The following is a 27,392-nucleotide window of genomic DNA, read 5'->3' as shown; positions in this document are numbered from 1 at the left end:
AGATTTAAAATAAGAAAAAAAAATAATTGCTTCATCATATTTCAAGTACATATTATCTAAATATCTTATTTAAAGAGTAAACATATTAATTCTATTTGCAAACTATTTAATGTGTCTACTCAAATGAAGGGTAAATTAGTTTAAGAAATGTTTACTTATTTCTAGACCATTTTTCCAAAGTAAGACAAAGATCAAACATTTTAAAATGAAGGATTTGTTTGTACTGATGTCATTTTTTGGTGTCTATTGCTTTATAAACAATATGCACAGATTGGCAGAGAGTGAGTAGAACATGGTTTCAAAGTCTGAGCCAAAACTATAAGCTAAGCATTCTGAACAAATACTGTAAGGACTTACAGTATGTTTAAAGAAAGTAAGTAAATTATTTTCTTAAGAGGGCGAACTCTTATTAAGATACAATTTTTTCAGCCATGAGATGCAATAAGGAAAAAAACTACAGACTAAAATATTTAAGTTTTTATTTTTTAATCTATATTTTTTCAGTACAGACCTGAAAGGCAAGTAAAAAATGTTTTTATTTGTCGTTTGTTTGTTGTAACTCTACCAACAGAGGCACTGTTGTAAAAACTACAGGCCTTCAAAAAGAGAACAGAAAAAAGAGGTAATACATTTCTTAGTCTATAAATAAAAAAATTCTAATTTGCACTCATGGCTGAAACACAAAAAAATGAAATTTGAAATATTTTTAGTTTATAAAAAAAAAGAACTCTCCATGATCATGCGCAGTAAATATAAAGAAGATTTTATATGTTAACTCTATGTATTCATTTTTTTTTTACTTTCCCAGCACTTCCACCATTTTAAACTTTAGAAAGACCTAAATTGCTTTTTAATTAGAAAAATCTAGAAATCCATACTTTGCACAGGCTGAAGGTTAAAGTGAAATCTGGCAGAGTAAAATCATACATTTAGCTGATAATAAAATAAAGTAGGAAAAAATCTGAGAATGGTCACCGTTCAGCATGAGGTAATATAACAATACATCTTATCAAATTTGGGCTGCTTAGTTGAGCAGTGGGTAGCACTGCTGCCTTGCACCAAGAAAGTTTCAGGTATGATTCCTGGGGTCTTTCTGCATGGAGTTTGCATGTTCTCCCTATGCATGGGTGGGTTCTCTCCGGGTACTCTGGCTTCCTACCGCAGTCCAAAACCATGACTACAAGGTTAATTGGCTTCTCTAAATTCTCCTTAGGTGTGAGTGTGTGTGTGCATGGTTGTGTGTGTTTCTGCGTTGCCCTGTGATGGACTGGCGACCTGTCCAGGGTGTACCCCACCTCTCGCCCGTAGACAGCTGGAGATAGGGACCAGCACCCCTCGCGACCGCAGCAGGGATGAAGCGTGACAGAAAATGGATGGATGGATGTTATTAAATTTTACTGGCATTTAATGAGACAAACCAAACAAAGATGTAGGAGATTGTAAAGAGGGCTGGGAGCCTGTAAATATTTGAAAACCAGTGTCTTTGTGTACGTTAGAAAGCTGCCCTTGTAATTAGGCAGACTCCACTTCTTGAGAAAGCTTAGGTGCTTCAGCATTGTAGCAAATTGATGCATATCTTTTATAAATCTCTTCCAGAGAATATGATCTCTTCCGCCACCGTCTGAAGTAACAGCATCAGAGAAAATGACTTAAGAAGCTCAACAATCAGATGACGAAGGTCAGCTCTGTTCTAGGAACTGCCTTAAAACCTCTGGTGATGATTTCATTTAGAAAGATTCCTTATAAAGTAAAGAACATTAAGGAGAACAGCGAGCATCCTCTTCATCAGTCTGTTAAACAAAACAGAGTGTCTTCTGTCAAAGACTTCTGCGTAATATGGATGGCTACTGGGGATCCTTCCTGCCTACCACTATCAACAACTACAACACCTCATTAAGTGTTTTTGAATTGAACTGAAATGAAATAAGAATTTACTCTGGTATTCTATCATAAGATTAATTGAATCCAAATGCACTTAGAAGTCACCTAATTAGTAAAACATTTAACTTGTGTGTAATTTGTTTGGAGAGCTACTGAGATCAATGCATCAGCCGGACAGTAGTGCCCTCCACAAATCAGTGTCAGTTTGTCCCCAAACAAGGAATTTGATTTATGTTTTCCATTGATGGGCTCACATCTTAATCAACACCATCTTCACACCAACCACTAAATGAATGCTCAAAATAAGAAAAAATAGGATTTTGATTTCTTTTTTTAATAAACAAGCTGAAAATAAAGAAAGCAAGGTTTTAAAAGTGAATATTCGTTTCCAGCTGAGCTTCTGGCTTCCCTGGCTGTGAAACGTTCACTGAGCTCAAAAGAGAGACAGTCTGGAGAAAGAAACTGTCTCTACGGCTGCTCTTTTCTGCCACAAGTCCTCTGTAACACTTCCCTGAAGGGTAAGAGTTTCATCGGGCCTCTGACCAAGATGAGGAGTCGGCTCAAATTTTGGCTGTAGACTTTTACAGGAGCCTCTAGACAGACCTAATTGTTTGTTTCATTTGGACCTGTCCTGTTTTGTAAATGAGCCAAACTGCACGGAGATTAATGTGCACAAAACAGACTAGATGATGACAGGAGAGAAGATGACTAGCTCCTCCTGTGAAATTGGTGTTTCTTAAGCTGCCACAGGATGTGCAGCCTCTGTTTGGCCTTTTTCCATACAGAGACTATGAGTGAGGACATGCTCAGTTTACTAGACAGGGCTGTTACTCTCTAGGAACCAAAGAAGATATACAAACAACTCCCTGTCATTGAGAAAACCTGACCTTTGTGAAAGCTTTGATGAATGAATATTAAAGAAGTCCTGTTTGCCGAGTAAAGTTTGTTCCAAAGGGACACAATAAGCATGGAAGGAGGTGATTTTGTCAAATTAAAGGAACATTTTATTTTTGATTCACACTCAGCTGCAACTGAGTGAAGGTGGAGAACTCACACTGCACATCACCCTTAACACACCGATCCCACTGTGAAACATGGCCGCTGGCACTATTGAGCTCTAAGGATACGATTGTTAAAAAGGAGGGAGAGGCCTGTCGGAGTTAATTACAAAATGGATGGATTTAAATTCAGGACAAGCCTGGAGCCAGACCCGTTAGAGTCCTTTAAAAATGTGACTTTCCTAAAAGATAACAACTGTGGCAAAGACCATCTGATCATCTATGGCAGAGGTCATGGATTAGCAGATCACGGTACGGACCCACCTGCTGGCTAATCCGGAAATTGTCTATATACCAAACTGAACGATTGTTGTTCTCTACTTAAAAAAACACTTTAGATTTTAAATTGGAAAAATTTTCTATTTTTTTTTTATAGATTTTTTATTTAAAAATTAAATGTATAACATGGATGCATAAAAATCTCATTTTATTTCAGTGTTAAATTCTGTTTAAAGTAACAGATAATAATTAAAAATGTTTCTGGACCTTTACTGGTTGTTAATTTTCTTTTTTCAGACCCCACTGATATTTAATTGGTTACCTCTGATCTATGGTAAGAAAGATGTTAAAGTCAAATGCTAGTTAAGGTCAAATTATTTGCTTGAAGCAAAAAGTCCAAAACCCAGTTGATTATGATAGAAAAAGGCTATAAACTCCAAGCGTGTGTCCTGATAGGATTTAAATTGTCCTTTTTGAGCCTAAATAGGATCCCAGCACTGGGGGCGATGAGCTGATATAAATAGAAATGGTGTCATCTAACAGCATTATTGCTGAACTACCAGAAAGACAGTTGTTAGCCTTTGACACAGCCACAAAATAAGTCCCGACCTTCCTATTATGCCTTGAAAAAAATTAACACCAGTAGCACTATTAGCTTTACATGTCTATCCACTTTGTAGCAACATCAGAATGCTTCCTGAGCTTTAGCATACTCCAAAACTCAGACTGTTTTCCCAGTAGAGGTGAGTATTGGCATGAGGGTTGCGATTTGATACATGTCGCGATACTTGGGTCACGATACGATATTATCACGATATTGCAGTATCACTATATATTGCCATATTTTCCCCAGCTATTAAAATCGAATGATGAGATAAAACAGCAAGTGCTGTATATTTTCATCAGAAAATATTGATTAGGTATTATTATCTATGTTGTTTGGGGTTTTCTTCCACTGTGACTGCCTCAAATACAGATATGGTGCTGCACGCAGAGTTAAAGGGCTCCACAGCGCTTTCTGCCAGAGTGGTGGTGCAGAGGTAGCCCATTTTCCCATCAGTGTTTTAAGTAACCATTTTCTTTTTTTGAAAATCGATACTAAGAAGTGAAAGATCAATATTATATTGGGCAGCCGAATATCACGATATATCGCCAAAACTATTATTTCCCACACCCCTATTTCCCAGCACAAGTTTTACCCCTCTTGTAATCAAACATCTACTTGTTCCTTTTCATACAGTGATCTTGGAATTTTTTTTTCACAACTACGGGGGGAGTTCCCCACTCACTCGCCTCTATTACTTCAACTTGTTGATCGATTATATGTGACATATTCCTGCTGTTATGGTAAATAAATATACAGAAAGGCTATAGTTATGAACAAACTGAGCAAAAACAAAACTTAAAGACAAAAATGACAAATACTAAGGCAACACAACACCTTCATTTGTCAGAAAAGTATTGTATGCAATCAAAATCAGTTACTGACCCAGCACTTTTGCATACGTTTTTAAAATAAACATGACAAATAACATCACTATGTACCTGTAAATCCCAACTCAACTGGATAAAAACCAATGCGCAAGGCAGTTCATGAATGTTTATTTTTAAGAAAAGAATGCAAAACCCGTGTTGATTCCTACCAAAATACTCCCAGGTTTCTAGTTCTTTAAAATGATGATAAATTTAATTTGCAATTATGCACATTATACATATGTTACAATCCTTTGATATATGTTTATTTATGTATAACCGAGGGCTGGTGTAGAGAAAGTCAGGCTTCTGCAAAACACACTTCCTGGTTGAAACATCAGGTGGCACCAACTATCAGGAGAGACTCAGAAATGCTATGAAGCAGGGGAGAGTCAATGCAACACAGAGGAGGGACAAACCGGAGTATCTCAGCAGGCGAGGCCTTGAGTTTTCAGCTTTGACCATAATATACAGATAGTGTCTGCTTCTTAACAGTACAGGCCCCAAATAACAGTGCAAGGAATTTTGTACAATTCAAACACTGTTTGTAGAGAACTGTACTGTATGGAAATTAGCTAATTTCAAAAGCAGCATTAAGGTAAAATATTTGCATCATTTCACGTAATTAATGAGACACATTAATATAAGTAGATATGTGATGACAAATTATTTTCTCCCTGCAGCCTGTTTCAGCCATCTGGATGTTTTTTAAAAGAAATAAATGAGGTGAGAGCTGTGAGAAATATGTGAAGGACTAAAAAACGGATGTTTTTCTTCAACAGTATCTTTAGAAATTGGGAATATCACAGTTATTTTAGCTCTTAAGATTTTACAGCTCGTGTTCTTTATGAAAATACTTGAAGCAAAGATTTTTTCTTTTAAACCTCGACTAGTTTGCTGCTCAGCTGACTAAACAAAGCACTGCAGACACATCTTGAAAAACAGCAGTGGGTGTTTTCACTCCAGAGGCAGAGGCTGCAAAGTGCCTTTTTGAAAGCATGAAAGTTCAACAGCCTCCAAAGTAACAGCTGAGTCACTGGTATTGATCTGCAATGCTTTTTTTTCTCTTCGTAATTTACTAGACAGCACAAAATCCTTTAAAATGCTCCCATCATCCATTTTTTAACTTTCAATTATTTCCTGCTAAAAGAGGAGCACAGTACTCATTCAATATTAACAGTAAAACAAAAATCAATACCTCAGAGAACTGCTAGTTTTCTTTTTAAAACATTGTCATTTAATTCAACTTTTGCCGCATTTGCTGTAGAGTTGCATGATGCTCTGGACTGTGTTTTGTGGAAGTTATAATAAAATGACACATAATTTTACTTGTTCATATATTGTGATTCCAAAACCTGCAATCTTAAGCCTAAATAGGAGCTCAGGTGCTCCATATGTTTAGTACATCATTAAGTTTAATTTATTGTTAAAAAAATACGTCTCAAACAGGGCAAAAGAGTCCAGTTGCAACTAAACAAATTCCTGCTGCACTTTTCAGATGTTTGTCTTGAACTGTGTGTAACCAGAATCATTTGTTTCCATTTTTGTTAAATTCAATTTTATTTATTTTTATTTAAAAATTTAGCTTAAAATAAAATCCTCTTCTCCTTAATTTCTTTACCACAACAAAAAAAGCCAAATGAGATAATTCTGTTCTCACATGGTTGTATGGTCACATGACCGGCTGCATGTCATTATCATAAAGTGACAGCTGCAGCTTATAAGGCTGATGAGTGGCAGCCCAGGTAGCAGATGCTGTCTGACGCTGTGGCAGGTACAGTAGGTTATATCCGATCATATGCCTCTCACAAGTGTGTACAATACTATCTTCCACTCATATGCCTTTCAACTTTTCGATTCATTATTGTGGATTAAAACCTTCATCAGATCACAAGGTTTTGACCAGTGGAAACTGGTGGGTATTTGTGTTTGTTCGGGAGCTAGCAGGCTAGCACTAGGCTCCCAGTGATTGTTTGGGCTTGGTCAGTGTAAACTGATCTATGTTTACCCACGTGGATTAAACATTTAAACTGAAAGCACTTTGAATTGTAAAACACTATCATTGTATGATTAAAGCTACAGTGTGTAACTTTTAGTGACATCTAGCGGTCAGACTGCAGACTGCAGCAACATGAACATCTCCCCCCCACCGCTTCTCCCCCCCAACAGTACGGCGAGCGTTACGGGACAAAATGTCTTCCACGACGTCCGCATCACCTACCTTCTCAAGTGATGAGGTTTGTTTACATAGATAATTTTACAGATAGTATTTCATTAGTCTGTGAAGGGTATAGATTTCATGTAGACTTAAGATAATAAATATACCTGTTATTTTTTCTACATCGTTGTGACGTTTTGGCGATCTGGCAATCGCTAGTTTGTTGGCTTTGCGCTGCCGTAGCGCAAAGATGTCTGCCTCCATGGCCGCGAGACCCGCTCCTATGTAATTATAAATAACGAATTCTAAGGCAACGCAAATATTAAGGTTAAGAGGCTGAGCTCGTAGATGATGATAAATAACATAGTTATGTATAATATATTACATTTCTGACTGTATATCCCTGTAATTATTACACACTGTAGCTTTAAATGAAATGATTGAGTACTCACATGAGCTCATAAGGTGTGAACTCTGTCACCTCATTTCTTGTACAATTGTATGCATGTACTAAAGGCTTGATATACTCTCGCCATTTTGACTTTTGTTTACCCTCCAGGTTTCCAAGCATACTGAGCAGAGTGCAGTTGAAGCGCTCAACTGGATTCCCTCTTGGGTGCTACAGGGTAGTTCGACTTTTCTTCATGCCCATAACTTTACAGAGCTCCTTAATGAGCATTGACTTGAACTCTGTACCCTGTTCTAGTGTATACACTCTGGAATTCCATAATAAATCATGAATTCATTCCAGAGGTATTTTGCAACAGTCTTTGCTTTCTGGCTGGGGGTAAGAATGGCAACTGCAAATTTGGTAAAGTGATCAGTGAGAACAAGAATGTCCTTAGTATTACTCCTACCAGGTTCAATAGTTAAAAAGTCCATACATAACAGTTCAACTGGCCGGTTTGAATATTTATCAATGGAGCTGCTTTTTTGGTTTGAGTGTTACGCCTTACACAACGACCACAGGTTTTTATAAGGGTTTCCACCTCAGGTGTCATTTTGGGCCAAAAGAAGCGTTGGCGCACCAGATCAATTGTTCTTTCGATGCCCATATGCCCCATATCATGGTGCAAGCTCTTTAAAACAGCTGGCCGTATACTGGGTGGTAGGACTAACTGAGAGGCAAGTCTATCTCCATCTTGTCTTCTCCGATATAGGATTCCATCCACCAACTCTAACCTGTTCCACTCTCTCAGGAACAAGGGAAGGTCTGGCAGCTCATCACGAACTGATGGAGGGACCTTCTCACCAGTCTCCAGCTGATGAATGACCCTACGAATAGCAGGGTCAGCTTGTTGTTCCTGCTGGGGATCAAACTGAGATAGAGAGGGAATCAGAGGCAAGCCATGACACTCTTCATTGATGATGTTGACAGAGACAGAGACTCAACCAGTGTGACAGAACAATTTTTGTTCGGAAACGTAACGTAACAATTATTGAAGACGAAAATGGCGATTTGGACTCTCTTATGATGCCAGCTTCGAGCAGATCCCTAAGGTGTTCATGGACTGCCTCCAGATCTTGGGGATGGATTGGCCTTGCTCTCTGTTTATAAGGTGTCTCATCATGAAGTTTAATGGCATGTTTAACTGCGTCTGTACAGCCAAAATCCAAGTCATGATGAGAAAATCCATCAGACATGCTGTTCGATTTGTTAATATATATATTCTTTCCACTCAAGTGAAATGGGACAGTCTCCAAAATTAAACTCCAAAGTGGTGTGTTGTGAGGTTTGAGGTGCTAAACCAATGTCTCTAATAATGGTTAATGGTAATATAGACACACCTTGTTCTGATTCCTTCTTCATGATTACTGGGACTTTGTATGGTGGATGCGGTGGCAGTGTAATTACACAACTTCGAACACACAAACCCCCTGTCAAAGGTGAGCTGGGGTGTTCAATAATGGCCCACTTATCTACAGATGGAGGGGTGATTTTAACAGAACCCTCCAGGACAATAGTTTGGCCAGATGGAATCAGGACTGGGATGGTGCTTAACAGCCTGACAGTTCCTGCATTGCCTGATTTATTCTGCTGGTGCCTTAACTGTAGCAGCTTCAGGACCACATGATACCCTTGGGAAAAGGGCTAAAAATGTACATGGTCACTGCTAAGGTGTTGTTCATACTACTCCAGTGTGTTCATGCCGATAAGTACATTAGATGGCCTTTCAGGACTAGCATCTGGAACCACAAGAGCGAGAGTTGGTAACTCAGTGCTTACCCACATGAAGTCCTCAGGGAATGTGATGACCAGCTCCACATATCCCAAATATGGAACAGACTGTCCAGCAGCACCTTCAACCTGTAACAAATTATCCAAGGGCATTACAGGTTGGTTGCTCAGATTATCATTGTAGAAACAAACTGGAATAGTTGTCACCTGTGAACCGGTGTCTAAAATACAGTTACAATCTAAGATAAAGTAATTAGTAATCTAATTACTTTATCTAATTTAAATGTACTTTTCAATTAGATAGGGCATTATTCATTAGTGGATTTTACAATTTAAAGGTCTATGTTATATTTAAAACCATGTATTAGATAATTAGTAAATTAAATGTCACACTTACTTAATTCATAGTAGATTTATGTATTACATGATCAATTTTGGCCCTCCGTACACCTGAGGGATCACATCAAAATTATTGTAGAAATCATCTTGGATGGATGGATGGATGGATGGATGGATGGATGGATGGATGGATGGATGGATGGATGGATGGATGGATGGATGGATGGATGGATGGAACGTGACAAAAAGTTTATAGAATTTCTTTCAGGCTCTGTTTATGAAAATAGAAAACGATTCATTTAATGTGATTCAGTCAGTGTAATTCATTCCTATACAGTCTACTGGCTCCTTCCTCTGACAGTGAACGTTCAGTGTGAGATTAAAAAGTCAAATCTCTTCATGCTCACATGCTTTGCCCCTTTCCTGCTTGTGTGAATGTGCCGCAGTAGGCTGCTATGATTCATACGTTTCTGGATTTGTACAAGTAACACCACAAGTAACACCTACCATGTGTGGGAGGGAGAAAATCGAGTCATGTTGACATGTTTCAACAAGCAGAGCTCCGGATTGTTCTCATGGGGGTTCTCATAATTTGAAGCATTTGGTTTGGTCTCCTCTTTTATGGTACAGTAGTTTTGTACTTAAATAAATAGCTATGATGCTACAATAAATAGCCAACATGCTGCTGATATCAAATAAAAAAATAGAAATAATCAGATTTTGGTTCAAAAGATGTGATAACAAGATTTCATTCATAAAGTTGACATTCAACTCAGGGGAGAACTTGCTTGATTGTCCTTTCAAATTAAAGTTTTGTTTTTATTTTGACATTTTGTGTTTATATTTTTGTTGTTGCAATATTAGTTATGTAAACATAAAAATCTTAACAAATAAGGTAAAAATATGCCAATCTAAATATTGGATAAAAAATTTAAAAAGCTGTATTTTTTACAGTAGTGGTGGTTGTTTGCTCCAGTTTTGGGGGGAATTTATTACACAAAATATGGATACAGGATGAAAGAACAATCCATAAACCAGGTCAAACTATAACCACTTTAATTGATTATGGCAGACAGGTCCAGTTGCAGACCGACGGGATGTTTTTTCTTTCACCTGCGTATTGTCAGGAGTCCCTCCACTATCACAGTCAACTCAAATGATTGAATTATTTCTTCAGCCTGCCTATTGTTTTAGTGCATGGTAACAAACCAGTCATTTGATATAATTGTGAGCCTGAATTATTTAGAATAAGACACAGACTTGAAGTTTTAACAAATGCATAAGTTAAGCCTACTAGGAGCACATCAAAATAAAAAACAGTCTTAGCGCTATCAGTGAAGAGATATAATTTCTTTGCAATGACGATAACAGTACTTGCTTTATTTATTTTTTTAGAAGAGAGAAAAAAAGGGAAAAAGACAAAAAGAAGGAAAAAAAACAATACTTGTTTTAAATTGTACTCTAATAAGCTCAGTCTATTTAGGACTGGGGGCATTGAGGATAAAGACACCATGCGAAATACCAATAACCCCAGATTGCTCCCCTTCTGTTGCTCAGTTTATTACTATGGGTGAAAATAAAAGTCCCCACTTTGGTGCTTTGAATTAATATTTTCTTCCCTATGCTCCAGAACAGAGCAACATTTCTAATGTTCCTCTTCTTTTAACCATAAAAGACTTAGGCTTTTATTCCTTCAAATCAAGGCTTCAATTGGTGTTTTGTTTTATTTAAGGTAAAGTGAGTCCAGGTTTTATTTAGGAAAACACAGTTAAATTCCTGTAGTCTATGCAATAAGAGACAGTCATCAAGTAATTTTAACACTTGGAGGGATTAAACGTGTTACTTTTATTTATTTATCTTAACATCTACTTGAATTTAATTTAAAGAGCTAAAAACAGATTAAACAATAGAGTACAAATATGCCAGGGCCTATACCATAGTAGACAAGAAAAAGTACATAAGATTGTTAGAAAGAAAAACAAACAACATGATATATAATGAGTATCAAATAACTGTACATATCCCATAAAATATATATCTTATGTGAAATTTAGTTTCCTAAAAATTTTCAGATGGGAATAAACTGATTTGTTTGGGTTTTTTATTTTTTATTTTTTTTACTTTTTGATGAGTAGAGGATCAGATAATATACAGATTCATGAACAGCTTCTTCCCCACTGCCATTAGACTGCTGAATGTTGTATAAAATGGGGTTAAAAAACAAAAACAAACAAACCACTGAATTTTGGAAACTGTAAATCATATCTGTCTTATGTTTACATTTGATCACTACTGCTTACTTTTATCACTGCTGCACTTTAAAAATGAAAATGTCTTGAGAGCAGTACTGAATAAAATTTCTATTTGTTAACACTGTGCGTACAAAATTACAATGAATTCTGTCTAAGTGTAAGACAGACATATTGTCTAAGTTGAATAAAGAAAAACAACCCACATTTAACTTTTTTCTTTAGATATTAAAATTTATGTCAGGGAAATTTGGCTATGATGATTAAAAGGTTAATCAAGAAAGCATTTGAACACATTGTATTGCTGAAAACTAAAGTTTTTTTTTCCTCATGGAAGTTTAACATTTTCTAAAATTGTAATTATAAATTGTAAATATATTATTCTATTTTATTCACCTAAAATCTGTAGTCTAGCAAACATTTATTCTGTATTTTTAAACCGGTTTTGAAGAATTATAGCTGTTTTTATTTCTTTTTATATTTTTATTTTTCATTGTACAATGTTTTATTTCTTTTTATATTTTTATTTTTCATTGTACAATGTTTAGTGTTGTGTTTTTTTAGGTTGTCAATTTTAAGATCTGTCCAAGGACAATAGATGAAAAATAGCCTTTTGGCTCATTCTGGTGCATTTGCAGGAATGCTTATTAATGTACACTGTCCCTGTCAAATAAATGAATAAATCTAAATATTTGAATCCACATAGTCAAAAAATGTTGCCAGCAAGAATATAGACAGAACAAGAAAAAAAACATTTTTGTAAGTTCTGTGAATGAAAGGACAGATGTCTCTTGTTTCACCTTGCTGGTGAGCAGAAAGTGATGGGCAGCAGCCAGAACCTAAACACCTATGAGGCGACTTTTATTTTGAAAGCCCAAACCGGAAGCAGGTAGCCTCGTCTCGCGCTTGCCTGATGTTGTTGCTCTCCTCTCTGAGCAACTGACAGGCGTAACAGAAACAGGAGGCAGAGAGTAGAAGTTTTCCCTCTTTCTTTTCCTGCTCCTCTCCATCATGGAGGACCAGGGCCGTTTCTCCCGTGAGGAAATCAACAGCACGGTGTGGGAAGTCCCGGAGAAATACACGCGGCTGAAGCAGATAGGGACCGGGGCGTACGGTGTGGTGTGGTGAGTGACTTCTTGGACGTCCGTGGGTGTGTGTTTGTGTATTTACGGGTTTGTTTGCTGTGGTGGGCTCTTTCTATACACCATGTTCAGTTTTGATCGACACCTACAGCAGCTGCATGCAGGCTGCGGTGGGCCTGGGGTGATATCCTGTGGAACACCAACATGTCTGATGGAGGCAACTTAGCAGCTTTTACCACTTCCTATTAAAATCTATACTGTTTGATCTCATACCTGTCAGGCCTAAATGTGTCCTATAATGTACTGTGGTGAAGGAGGCATGGATGATAGCTGTTTTAAAGATGGCCTCCTTCTTCTTGCATTAACCTGCAGGTATCAGATTGTGCATGTTGTCTCATGTTGCTGCATTATTCAACCATTAAGTCACCCTCATTAAAAAGTGTGTAGAAACTTATATACCTGAAGCAACAGATCCAATAAGCATCACTCATTTACACTGACTTTTAGGTCCATGTGTTGATTTTCTGCACAAAATACACATTTATATTCTAATAGATGTGACTTACATGCTTAGGCATAAGTAATTGAGTGTATAGAGTAGAGTAACCTTGATTTAAAAATACTAAGACTTTTTATTATTTATGTATAATCTTATTTTTATTAAATAATTAAAACTAATTTAAAGCATGGCTGCTTTTTGTTAGGACCCACAAGCAACAGTTATTCCTATCGCTGAGATTTTGGTTAGGAAGTTGATAAACTTTATAAAGTTTATTGCTACAGGGTTTTCACGGGTCATTAAAAAATAACAAAAGTCATTCAATTATTATTTTTTTTAAATTAAGGCCTGAATCATGTGGTCCTGTTTCTCTGACTGTGACTGGCTGGATGTGCTCTCTTCATCCTCTGACATGGGAGCTGGCTCGGGGCTCATCTGCCTGGCTGTGTGTTTCCTGGATGGGGTCGCCTTTTACAGCTGCTTTTTTATCTCCGCTTATGTCTCCTTGAACCCCAGTCAGCCTTGGCAGATGGCCGCTCACACTGAGCCTGGTCCTGCTGGAGGTTGCTTCCTGTTAAAAGGGAGTTTTTCCTCTCCACTGTCGCTACAAGCATGCTTGGTGTGAGGGATTGTATTCGAGTCGGTGCAATCAAGTGGTTTTCCTTAGATAGAAAACTTTGTATCAATTTAACTGTATGATCTGGTGAACTGTAGAGTGTCTTGAGATTACATGTGTTGTGAATTTGGCGCTATATAATTAAACTGAATTGAAATTAATCATAATTAAAATTCATTAAATGTGATTATTGTAGCATTTAAAATTATTTATTTAAAAAAAACAAAGTTATAAAAACTATTTTGTCAGATATATTGCAATATATTTGCGCGGAACTGCTTCCGGTAGATCCTAAAGCCGTATGTCAGGAAAGAAGCTCGAGGCAGAAAAAAAGCTAGAGAATGGGGGAAAATGCTAATTTAAACAAAAGTGGCTGGAAAACGAGGAATTCGGGACCTGGCTGCAGCCTGTCGATGGTAAAGAAGTTGAAGGATTTTGCCGTGTATATATGAGAGTAGTGGGTGCTTGTTGATGGCATTAAAATTATTTCTAAGAGCATTAAAAGCGCAGTAAAATGCATTAAATTATAGTTACTCATTCCTGTAAACCCTGTCCTAAATTTAGTCGCAGTTTTTAAGTTTTGATGATGCACTTTATCACTATTCTGACTTTTCTAGAGTGTCACAAGTATTAATTTAGGACAGGATGTTTCCAGATGTACATCCATCTAGGGCTGCAACCAACCTTCAATTCAATTCAATTCAGTTTATTTCTATAGCGCCAATTCACAACACATGTCATCTCAAGGCACTTTACAGTTCACCAGATCATACAGTCACATTGATTCAAAGTATTCTATCTAAGGAAAATCAGATGATTGCATTGACTCATTGACTTGAATTCAATCCCTCACACTAAGCATGCTTGTAGCAACAGTGGAGAGGAAAAACTCCCTTTTAACAGGAAGAAACCTCCAGCAGAACCAGGCTCAGTGTGAGCGGCCATCTGCCGAGGCCGACTGGGTTTCAAGGAGACAGAAGCAGAGATACAAAAAGAAGCAGAGATATAAAAGGCAACTGTTAGCCAGCTCCCATGTCGGAGGATGAAGAGAGCACATCCAGTCAGTCACAGTCAGAGAAACAGGACTACACTGAAAAACAGGCCGATCTCCAACATCTATCTTCTTTTCCCACTAAATCCTGGTGATGATGTGCAGAATGGAGGAAGCTGATATGTTTTTTGTGGCTGCAGCTGTCAATTATTTTAATGATCTAGCATTTCCTTTTTTTCTTTTTAAGCAGAGATGCTTTCAATACATTAAAATACATCTATAAATGACTGTTTGAGCATAAAAATATATATTGTACATTTTTAATGAATATTAAGTGACTAAAACTTGTATATAAAGCTAAATTTATTGCTGAAAAACGCCTAACCCAGTGGTTGGGGCATAGAGCTTGGAATCCTGATGTTGTGAGTTCGAAACCCACTCCCACAGACTGCCACTCTGGGTCTCTGAGCAAAGACCCTTAACCACCACACTGCCCCCCAGGCACCCCAGGATTGCAGCCCACTGCTCCCCAAGGGAAGGGGTTAAATGCAGAGGTACATTTCTCAAATGTGAAATCAATAAGTTCAATTATTATTATTAATTATTATTCTGGACAGAAATATATACGGTATGTATACATTTAAAAATATGTTCTTCCAGCAAATGGCGTGCTATAGTCTACTGCAGTCAAGGAATAATTAAATACTAAATTAGTTACCAAGTAATTAAGTGAATAATCAGATTAATCTTTTTCAGCTATTACTTTTTTTGTTTCAAAGATGTAAGTGCTATAATTTAAAAGGGTTTTTAAAAAAGCAAAAATTGTATGCAACTCTTCACACGTTTCTATTGGATAACTGAGATGGAAAAAATAAGTTAAATTGTTTTCCCCACTAAAGCCTATAGATGAGAAATACTTCCTTTTTCACTTGTTTCCTAACGTACAAGTAAGTGAAATGGCCAAATTCTATATGTCATATTTATACAGAATAGTTTCAGAGAGATCAACACAAAAAAAACAAAAAAAAAAAACAATAATTATGTGAGGTTTTATCGCTTTTTATTCTTCTAAATGCAAATAAACTCCCTCATAAAATGCATATATTGCAGTTCTGGCCAGCCGTGTGTCAAATTACAGCCTAATAACTTGTGTTTACAGAGTGATCCTTCTGTGTAAGCTGAGGAGCCGGGCTCATCAGGCTGTTAAACAGTGTAGGAGTTAAAAAAGACTGAACTTTAAAAAAACATGTCATGAACTCATTCATCTTTACCTGTAATTTCCCCAAACAGAACATCTTTTATAAAACCTCAGCAAGGAAAGAAAAAAGAAGCAGATAGATCATAGAAATGATAAAAGCTTCAAAATGAACATCCCCCGCTGCAGACGTATGAAGACATACAGTAGCTGCTGCAGGAGTGACTGTAAAAATCCTACATTGGGGCTGTAAACAGGACCACACAGCAGTGATTTGTATGTGTGTTGGTGGATTGGGCTCCAAAATAGTCTAATAAGCCTCTCCTCCCACATATTGGTGCCCTGCAGATCACAGCAAGCATGCACATCAAAAGTTGCCAAACATTTTAACGCTGAGCATAAAAAAATAAAGAAAAAACAGCAGACCACCACTCATTCTCTGTAGTTAGATTCAAATCTCTATCAAAACAAAACCTCAGGGCTACTCATTTTTTCATTTCCCCCACTGTTCTGACTTCACAGAGGGGGTTTTTTGATAGCAAAACCTATGCAGACCTAGCACTCAGCTAATGATGTGTTTCTCTGTGTTTCATCTTCCCCCTCAGCTCGGCAGTAAACGACAAGACTAAAGAGAAAGTGGCCATCAAGAAGCTCCACAGGCCCTTTCAGTCGGATATCTTCGCTAAGAGGGCTTACAGGGAGCTCCGGCTGCTCAAACACATGAAGCATGAGAATGTGAGGAGATGGAGAACCCTGCAACAGACTGCAGATGTGTTTACGGCTCTGAATTGGCACTTTTTTTCTTTTTTCTTTGTTGAGGTAATGAAGGTTTCTGTAAATGAATCCGTCTCTCTCATTCCATGCAGGTGATAGGACTCCAGGATGTGTTTACACCTGCCTCCAGCTTGGACGATTTCCAAGACTTGTGAGTTGTTGTTTTTTTGCCGTCTTGACAAGCATTGGTAACTTATGAGGATCTGTGGGTTTAGTAAACACCCGAGGCTCTGGGAACAGATGCAGTCATATGATCTGGGGACCTGACAGCTCTGTGTTTTTTAATAAAAAAAAAAGCAATGATGGACCTTTTTATGTTGGGAAAAATCCTTATCTCTTCCTTTGCAACAGACTGTACTGAATCGGTTTAGGGACTTGTTGTAGCATGTATCTGTAACAGTTGATAAGTCTACAAAAGCTTGTAAAATGCACTTTGGGTTTTGCTTTTCAAGAAAGGCATGCTCATGCAGCGGAAAGTGTGTTGCTACGCTCTAAAAGCCTTACTTCATTTTAAATATCACTTTGCTGCACCTTATATGTCTCAAAGTGAATTGTCGCATTAATAATTAACATGACTAATAGCAGCTTTACAAGAATTTGGCCTTCATGGAAGAGTGGCTGGAAGTAAGCATTAAGAAAACCCCAGTTGAAGGTTCGGTATTTTACAGCACAGGTTTCCAAACTTCTCAGCCAAAAATGGTCTACAGTCAAGTCATGATCCAAGTTTTTCGTTTATTATGCAAATCATTTTGACTATGACTATTCAGTTAACCTCAGGTGTAAAATTGAGTTCTTTTGGAGTGTGGGGGGCGCTCCTAAAGACCTTTTATTACTCTGTTGTGGCATCATCCATCTTCTATGTAGCTGTCTGTTGGAGCAGTGGAAAGGATCATAACTAAATGAACAACTTTGTTGGATAATGTCTCCCACCCCATGCATAAAGCTGTTGCAGAACTGGAGAGGTTGTCACTACCCGATCCGTCCTACGCATGCGCGAACAAATATACATCCGGGTGTCAATAAATGATGTAATTATGGTACTAAAACTACTTATTTCTATCCTCAACTCACCAAAGAATGCTAAAACACATCTTTAAAAAAATGATTTATGACTTCTGTGAGACAATTTTTACATTTTCTCCCTTAAACTGCTTCTCTGACGTCATCATGGGACATGCTCAGGGCAGTCTGGCAAAATATTTGATTAAACCATGTTTATCTGCATTTTAGTTGTTTCCTTCTTTAGATTATGCACAATAAACCATAGGATTTAAACAAAACGAAAACATAAAACTCAAAAGGGTTAGATTTATGTTTTTGTTGCTCGAAGCTCCACAGCAACCAATCAGCGATTGGTTGCTGTGGAGCTGGTTGGTTGGATATGCCGGCACCGATGCCCAACTGGTCCTCATGCTGGCGGGGGTGGTCTCTTGGTCTAGTGGTGATACTCTCCACTAGCTAAACACTTCAAAAGTATCTGGTGACTCCAGACATGCTACTAAAGATCCCGATGATAGTGTTCCCTATCTTTATTAAGAAAATAAATCTAAGCCACTCTCTCAGTTTCATCTGCTATGTACAAGAGACCTGCAAGAGAAGAGGGTAGCTCCTCCCAACACGCCTCAGACCCTTTATAGGGTTTCTGTGGGTCATCAAAAATCATTAAAAGTCATTAAGTTATTTATTTTTTTTTAATTAAGCCCTTAATTGGTATTAAAATTTATTAAATGTGATTAAAATGCTTTATTTAAAAAAAAAAAAACAACTTTTATAAAAACAATTTCATCAGATATATCACGATTGATCGTAAAGCCATATGTTCGGTAAAGAAGCTCGAGGCGGAGAAAAAGCTACAGAGTGGGAAAATGCATATTTCAGTAAAAGTGGCTGGAAGATGCGGAATTCGGAACATGACTGCAGCCTGTCGACGGTAAAGACGATGAAGGATTTTGCTGTGTTTTTAGTATATATATATATATATATATACACATAAGAGTCATGGTTACTTGTTGATGGCATTAAAATTATTTCTAAGAGTATTAAAAGAGCATTAAATTAGAGTTTCTCATTCCTGTATAAACCCTGATATTACGACACGCCTTGCTGGCCCTAATGAGGACAGGTGTCAAAGATAAAGCAGCAGATGCTTCTTCACTGTGTAAAGCTCCTTTAGTGTGAACACAGCATTAATGCTGGAGCAGATTTACACATTGCAGGTTCAACAACAACCACAGAATGATTTAGATCAATTTCTTTTATGTGGTTGATCTAATCCCTAGTTTTAGAACCTGAAACTAGACCACAGATTCCCATAGATCTTCTCTGTCTATTCTGCAGATCTTGAGCTATTTTACCACTAAGAATAATATGCAAGCAGGTAGAGAGATTCTCCTTAAAACTTGCACCTGAAACTACTGTGAAATTTGGTTCTACAAAGTGATGATTCAGCAGTTTTTTACTGTAACATGATATGATAGAAAAAGGTTTGAGTGGTAACCATTGAGTAGCATGAATCAGTAATAAAATGAAATATTTTTATATGACTTAAAAGGGGGATCTTTCTCTTTTTTATTAAGTTTACTGAATAGAGGCTGAAATCTGAGCTGCAGCAGCTCATCAGGACTGGTTTCCTCAGTATTCGGACACATCTATTGAGACCTGCTCAGATGTAAAAACTCCAAAACTTCTGATGGAAAGAGAAAAACTAAAACATCTGACCTCTCTGCATCTGTTTCTCAGCTATCTGGTGATGCCTTACATGTACACCGACCTGTCAAAGGTGAGGGGTCATCTCTCTGAAGACAAAGTCCAGTTCCTCGTTTACCAGATGCTCTGTGGACTCAGGGTGAGAACAAAATATCTTAAACTTTATTGATCTTGGAGAATTAAAAAAAAAGGTATAAAATGCATAAAATGTTAGATGAACAATAAGAATATTAACAGTTTGCTCCTCTTCTCCCTCTGTAGTACATTCACAAGGCGGGAATCATCCACAGGGTAAGCGGTCAATACTACTTCTAGGGTTTTCCAGGTATAATATGCCTCTTTCTACACCGTTATTTAGTTTGGAAATGAATATTGATGAGTCATTTGAAATGTGTCCCAACTGGTAGGATGAGTCGGGTCGTCTGATGTTTGAATGCATGTCTTGGGCTGTTTGGCCACACCTAGGGCCTGTTCTTTCTGCGTGTGAAGAAGGCAAAGTACACTTATGCGAGTTACTCCCAAATCCTTCAGTTATATATTTTCTTTACTACTTCAGTGTTCCCTGTTCATTACACCCTCCCTCTGTGAGTAGCACTAAAAACACTATAGTGCACTCAAAGCTCTGAGGATCAGAGAGGGATGTATAGGCTTAGTGGAGAAACCACTAACCGTGCAGAATAAAGGCTTCTCATCAGAGTAAGACTGTTGATTTATTTTTTAGAAAACTGTTTGGGTTTAAGAGGTCTAAATATTGGGAAAAACATTTGGATTATTCTGTTTCCCAGTGAATCATACTAGGCTTTATTGTTTATTTTTTTGCTTCAGTTTTCAAAGGTAAATGAAATGTAGTTCCTCATCCAGCCTTGGTTGTTCTAGTTCCAGCTGTTTAAAAAGTTTCATTTCTCAAACTGTAGATTCTATTAAGTTTAGGAGCAGCAGATTTCTGTTGGGCTCCAGTATTTATACGCATTTATTCTCCAGGGAAACTCTTAATTACTAATTAAAAGCTGCTAGAAACACTCATCAGCCAGATTTGGTTACATTTGTCATGTGGGAATCACAAGGATAATTACTGAGATGCTGATGAGGTTTTTCAGAAATTAATAAGCGTTTATATCGGGATAAAGGCTCTCAAATGAAAGGCTGGATTCTCAAAAAGCTTTTCATGTTGGGTTATTTTATTGCTTTAACATACTGAATTTATGTAAGGAGTATTTATCCAGCTTTCCCATATGTGCCTGTAACTACAGCTTTCATAATGTTATATATGTGTTTTTGAATTTAAATACACTATTATATCTATTTGTTTGGATGATATTGTGACGTTTGTCTTTAATGGTACGATATCTATGCAATTTAATTGACAAGCCTGCTACTGATGTGATGTTACGGTAGCCTAGTAAATTAGCCCCACCCGCCAAAGGCCAAAGTCATTTTTGCCTGCCAATGGTCTAGCCTCGATCAATGCCCCAGGCCCTAGAACTGGCGGGCCAATCACAACACAGAGATGTGTTTTGAATTTCTGGATGCAAAGTGGGCGGGGTTTTCAGTAGTGTTGCGCTGATGCCATTTTTTGGCCCCGATACCGATACCCGATACCTGGCTGTGCAGTATCGGCCGATACCGATACCATAATAATGTAAAATAATTGCCATCATGGCTTTGTCATGCTGCTGCCTACCTTTGTGAAGCATGAAAAAATCTAATACAAAGTGAAACCAGTAGAGCTTTTTATTGCCTACCAGGAATGGGTGACAATAGTTGAATAAACTTATGGCTCTCAAAATGGTATCAGTGCCTTATTTGTTGGTACTCGCCGATACCGATACCACGATTTTAGGGCAGTATTGGGGCCCCGTCCAATACTGGTATCGGTATCGGTGCAACACTAGTTTTCAGGGCTTGACCACAAAGCTGCGCGACGTTGCAGAAAGCACAACAAGGAAGATGGCAACAACAATCGAACAGTTCTGGTTAAACTCAGCTTTGGAATCAGTTTAGGAAGGATTAGACTTGGGGGTTTTCGTTGAAACATGAGCAGGAAGAGGCTCTACGCTCATTTGTTTTTACACTCCCCCACCAGCTTTCTGTCGTGCCTACAATTGCTCTCATTGGTCAGAACGTTGGCCAATAGGCACAGACGTGGGTTGAAAGACAACAGGTTGTTCTCATCAACAATCTTCTGATGTCTCATTCACCGGGGCCAGATTAAATTACACATTTAATCTCACATTTATTCTGGTTTATCAGGCTAATATTACGGATCATATTCTGATAAGATCTGTCTGATTATGTGGCTCGATTTCAACTTTGCATAGATTTTATCATTTAATATATGACTACAGACTTCCACTAAAAGCGCCAGGATTTGTATTATCCAGGTAATAGCAAGCCTGGTTTATCAGCCTGCTTCCCCAATACTCTAGAGCCCCTGCTACAGTCAGCATGAGAGAAACTGCACCACACATTAGCTCCAGTAATAATAACTTACATGTGGTTTTCCTTTTACCTCCAGTACCAACCAGCAGTAAGTAAAACCCTAAGCTTTAAAGGTTTATCTGACATTTAATTTATATCTACCTCTATCAGGACAGATTTTTTATTTTATTTTATATATCTACCATCCAATGGGATGACTTAGAACGAATAAGGCTGATGCATGGTATAGTACGTGTTACATCTACAGCTGACGATTCATACAAGAAAATAATGTTCTTAGAGTTACACGCAAAAATTTGAAGGGTTTCACAAACATCTTGTTGTTGATCAAATAAATAATTAGGTTAACCAGAGTTTGTAGACATAATCGCGTTATTGGGAGACATTAAAACACAAGAACCTTAAATTTGCCTGTAGATGCGGGGAACTTGTCCTTATGGTTTCAAATTAAATATCTGAGAAAAAATAAGGAGATTGGAGATTTAACTTATTTCTTACTTTGACCCCCTGAATGTTCTGACCTTAACATAAAAAGTAGGCTCATGTGATGTTCCCAACATGGCACACTCTAAACATGGTCAAAAATTAGTTAAAAGCATAAATCTCTCTCCCAATCAGAATAAGCAATGAGTCTATTTAGTAGCGAAATGGCAGTCTGTGTGATTCTTCATGTCTCAAGCTCATCTGCTGTCTCTGTCTGTCTACCAGGTCCATGCTGAAGTCTCCACATTTCAATAGACCTGAAAGGTTAACTGAAATGTGTTCAGACAAAGAATTTAAGGACGTCCTTATAAACTATTCTTTCTTAGACACCTGGGGTGTTAGACCTTCAATGGAATCATTCTATAGCAGACATAAATAGATCAAAACTCTGAAAAAAAAGAGCGTTAAAAAAAAAAGAAAAAATAAATAATACAGAGGGAGCAAACAGATCTAAAAAAAAATAAGTAATATGATGCACATCTAAAGTTAACCCTCCCCCTCTGGTTTTCATTCGGTGGGTTATCATTTATACTCAGGATAATTATGGCAGGGTTGAAACGCCACACAGTTCTTCATAGTTTTGATCCTCACGGTTATATTTTCACCTGATCTTCTACAAACCTTAAGGACTGTTAAGCATAAAAATACCAAATACTTTAATCCGTTGATGTGCTGCTGTGTGATTGCCAGTGTTAAATATAAACGTCCCACACTCTCTGCATCCCATTGGGAAGCAGTGGGCTGCCATTGTGTGGCAGGGTCTATGTTCAGTGATACAGAATGCAGGCTGTGGGGATCGAACCAGGTACTTACAACCTTCTTAGAGAACAAGCCCACTGCTCTAACCCACTAGGCCAACACTCTCTTAACACTAATCCAGCAATGGAATAGTTGCACCTAAAGTGAGGTTCCTTCTTTTTTAAGTTCTGACAAATATTTTGCATAAAACGTGTTATTCAGCTTCAACATCCACAGCACACTGAAAAAAACGATCTAGATAAGTAATAAGAATAAGAAATAAGTAAAAAAAATGTCTTAAATTAAGTGTATTTAACCTTAATTTGAGTAGATAAATTATATAGTTTGTCAATGGAATTAGTATTTTTACTGTTAAAATAAGATAATTAGATAATATGAACTTGAAATAAGACAATGCAATTGTGTTTTCTTATTCTCAGTGTAAAGTTGTTTTGTTCCATTTGCAAAATGTCTCTTTTACCTCCTCAATCCAAGAACAAATGCACTTATTTTAAGAAAAAATGACTAGATCTAGATCTAGATCTGTCCTCAGAGTCAACTTAAAATCAGTGAGGCTGAACCCTTTGCAACCTTAACTCTAACTACCATCACACTGTAGTGTTTTTTGGAAATATTAGATTAGACAAACTAGACTGGAAATGCTTTAAAATCTGCATCAGTTAACTAAAGCTAATCAGCTGCGGCCTCACTGTCCTCACTGACATGCCATGTTTTTTAAAGCGTTATATTTATGGGCAAGCTGGTGTGTTTTCCATCGTCAGGTTAGTGAGTACAAGTCCTTGGTCAGCTTCTTTTTCACATAAGGCAATTGATATTTCTTTGGTGTTAATAGAATGAAAGACTTGAAGACGCTGCATAAGATTTTCATCTGGACGTTGGAGTCCATATAAAGGTTCTTCCAGCAGTGGGATGAAATAAGCAGCTTGTGCATCATAGAAAACCACATCGATCTTCACTCTCTTCCATGATCATTTGGCCTGTTTGATGCCAAATAGATCCTATTAGCTGTCTTTACTCTTTGCCTAGTGGGCTGTGAGGATTTGTTTAGTTCCTTTGTTTTTAAAGTGTATAAACTGTTCCCTCCACTGGAAAAAACGATCTAGAAATAAGTAAAACATTTTTAAATTAGGTGTATTTACCCTTAATTTGACTAGGTAAATAAGATGATCTGCCAATGGAATTAGTATTTTTACTCTTAAAATAAGATATTTAGATAAAATGCACTTGAAATAAGACAATGCAAATGTGTTTTCTTCTTTTAAATGCAAACTGTCTTGTTGCATTGTTAAAATGTCTCTTTTACCATCGCAATTCAAGAACAAATGCACTTATTTAGATTTTTTCCAGTGTCCCTGTTAACAGTCAGGTGGTTCCCAAAGCTGTTTGGACATAGGGAACGTTCAGTGACAGCTGATCACATTATATATGCCTTAGTATTAAAATTCTTATTGGTTACAGTAGGCTTGAAGTTGAATCACAAGATGAGGATTGTGTGGAAGAAGGAAAACGTTACTAAAGTGTTTAGCCGAGCGGCTAAGCCATGTCAGACCACAGGAACCAAGGCAATAAATCTGCTTTTTCTGAGGGCGGAGTCCAGTCACTGTAATTTGTTGTTGTTACTATATGCACCATTTAACCATCACTTCACTTCCATTTGCAGGATCTAAAGCCTGGAAACCTGGCCGTTAATCAAGACTGCGAACTGAAGGTACAAGCATTAAAACAAACACTTATAATAACTTTTAGATATTTACATACCTTTTTGGGATTTTATGTGTCAGCTCAATGCAAGATAGTTTAAAATTATGAAGGGAAAAGATAACACACATGGGTTTTGACCCCCTTATGAATCCAGTGCCCTAAAATAAGACTATTTGAAATGTAGGGCTGAAACAATTCATCAGATTAATCTTGATTAATGAATTATTGGAATAATTTTCAACTCGTTTAGTAATTGATTAATTGTTTATTGGAGCATACAGACTTTAAATATGCCGTTTGCTAAAAGAAAAAACAACTCGGTAGATATTAAAGCAAAACTGTAGACCTGTGAGGGGACAGTGGCGTAGGGTGCACTAGTTCATCCTGCAGCCGAATGATCGCTTGTGCGAACCCCAACTCCCTCTGCCTCGGTCGTTGGGCAAAACATAATCCACTGATAGTGGTCAGAGGGTCTGGTGGTGCCTGTGTCAGTGTGCCCCATGGCATCTGTGGCTACAATATAGCTTGCCACCATTAATATGTGAATGGCTAAATGCAGTGTAAAACGCTTTTGAGTCTGTAGAACTGAAAAGGTTTGATTCCATTTACTAAAATACATATAAATGCATAGAAAATGAATCATTTCATTTGGAAAAAACTCCTTTTAAGAAATTGTATGGCAAAGCTTTATTTTCACCTGGTTCGAATTAGGTGAAGAATCACATGTAAAGCAAAAATTTCTATCAGTTTATTAATTGATTTATTAGAAACATATTTGACTGACTGTATGATTTACTAAATATTCCCCCTTGCAGCCCTAGAGAAATGTAATGTTGTTGTATTTGTTCAGTAGTTCTGGTGTTTGATATCAAACATTAAGAGAAAACTGCATTTGGCTGCAGTCCTGTGTGCCGTCTCTACTCTCTAGCTGCTTTGCATATCCTGGATTTGTTTTGAAGCTCACCTAATTCGAACAGATGGGGACTTTTAACCTCGGCTTTAAAATGTTGCCAGAGTTCTTGTTGGATTCAGTCCTGGACTTTGACTGTTCTGAAGCTCTCGTTGTACGCTTGGTATCTGCTCTCTTGCTGGAAATAAAACCTCTGCTCCAGTTTTCAGTCTTCCTCTAGCAGCTTTCTAGCTTTTTATTTAGCTCCATCTGTCCTTTGTTTTTTAACTTTTTTAACCTGTGTTGGAATTCCATCCACCCATAATGTCTAAGCAGTTTGCTTGTCTATGCTGAAGAAAAGTCTCCCCAAAGCATGATGCTGCCAACACCATGTATCGTTGTTGGGTAGAGTGTTAGGGATGTGGGCCAGAATTTTTTGGAGTACGTAGGTCAACGGATTATCCACCTTAGCTGACAATCACTGCAGCCTTTCTTTTTTAAGTTACTGTCGGCTTCCTAAAGGGCTGGTTATACTGCCGCAGCAGTGTGTCGCAGTGGGTTTGTCGCAGATATTTTTGATTTATTCTCAATTTTGAAGCGTGGTCTGCGCTATGTTATTCCACGCCACAACACAAGAGGCACAATCAGGAACTAGCTGTGGGTCTAGATACGGCCAAGGCGGTGTGGAAGTGGGGGCAAGTTTGTGCGACAACGGAGGGACATGAGGGTGAAAAAGAGCGGGGATCCAGGTGGAAAAAAGGGTCCCAGCTCTTCTAGCTGGTCCAACTTTACGAATCATTTTCCACAATGGCGGTTATACAAACAAAACAAGCTGGTAGGGTACCAAACAGGAAATCAGCATAGTGTAGAGCGGATGTAGATTTGACCAATCAGAGGCCTCATGTCTGCGGCACTGTCTGCAGCCACCAACAATTTAGGAGAGGTGTAGCAGAGTGTCTGGGGAAGGGGCGAGGCTATACCTGCATTAACCTTGACACACAGATAACCTGGTTTCTGATTATAAACCAGCCTTTAGTTGCGTTAGGATTAATTAGGGGCTACTTGACCAACCAGTTAGCTTAGGAAGACACCATATTTATTTCATTGCTCTGTAAATGTTATATTTTAAATATTTCAAACCAAGAAGTTTGTTTTTGCTAGAAATAAAGGCAGAATTTTACGAACAACAAAAAAAAAAATCTCCCCAGATCTTAGTGAGGACTCTGGCTGGACCACTTCTAAACCTTATTATTCCTTCCAGTCAGAAGAAACATGTTGCTAAGAGATTACTGTAAACTTAAACCCACCAAGCATAGGAATAACTGCTGGCCTAACTGTAGGTTTTGCAGATGTGGTAAACTGTTCTCGGTTTCAGATGAAGTTTCAGTTTCAGATGTGGGAGGCTAAAAGCTGTCAGCCTTACTTTATGTCCTTATCTTGCTTTAACCTTCAAATGTGTTTCTCTCAGTCCTGTCTGCTGTGTTCCCGTCTTTATTATGCAGTTGACTCACTGACTTTCACTTTTTAAGGATGATTACTGTTTTCAAGAAACCTCTGAGATCTATAGAAAACAGCTGAGACTAAACTTCTGAAGGTGACTAGATTTAATTTAGGTGTATCAGAGTAAACAGGGCTGGATATACAGTAGATGCAGGCCACTTTGAAATTTTGGAGGGAGGTTCAGTTTTTTTTATATATATAT

General features: G+C 37.7%; 1 protein-coding gene across 1 annotated transcript in view; it reads left to right on the top strand.

Annotated features, from left to right (window-relative positions):
* The first annotated feature begins 12,448 nt into the window (after positions 1-12,448).
* LOC107086723 (mitogen-activated protein kinase 13-like) overlaps positions 12,449-27,392 on the top strand; it is a 28,456-nt gene continuing 13,512 nt past the window's right edge. The window contains exons 1-6 of the mRNA XM_015377848.1: positions 12,449-12,680; positions 16,545-16,674; positions 16,806-16,864; positions 19,453-19,558; positions 19,681-19,710; positions 24,761-24,808. Coding sequence (XP_015233334.1) covers positions 12,568-12,680; positions 16,545-16,674; positions 16,806-16,864; positions 19,453-19,558; positions 19,681-19,710; positions 24,761-24,808 — 486 coding nt within the window. The 5' untranslated portion in view covers positions 12,449-12,567. The remainder of the gene's footprint in view (positions 12,681-16,544; positions 16,675-16,805; positions 16,865-19,452; positions 19,559-19,680; positions 19,711-24,760; positions 24,809-27,392) is intronic.

The sequence above is a fragment of the Cyprinodon variegatus genome, unplaced genomic scaffold (genome assembly GCF_000732505.1).
Source record: "Cyprinodon variegatus isolate N-32 unplaced genomic scaffold, C_variegatus-1.0 Scaffold159, whole genome shotgun sequence".
In the NCBI taxonomy this organism is placed as follows: domain Eukaryota; kingdom Metazoa; phylum Chordata; class Actinopteri; order Cyprinodontiformes; family Cyprinodontidae; genus Cyprinodon; species Cyprinodon variegatus.
The sequence above is the reverse complement of the archived record's forward strand: the minus strand, read 5'-3'. Positions and strand labels throughout refer to the sequence as shown.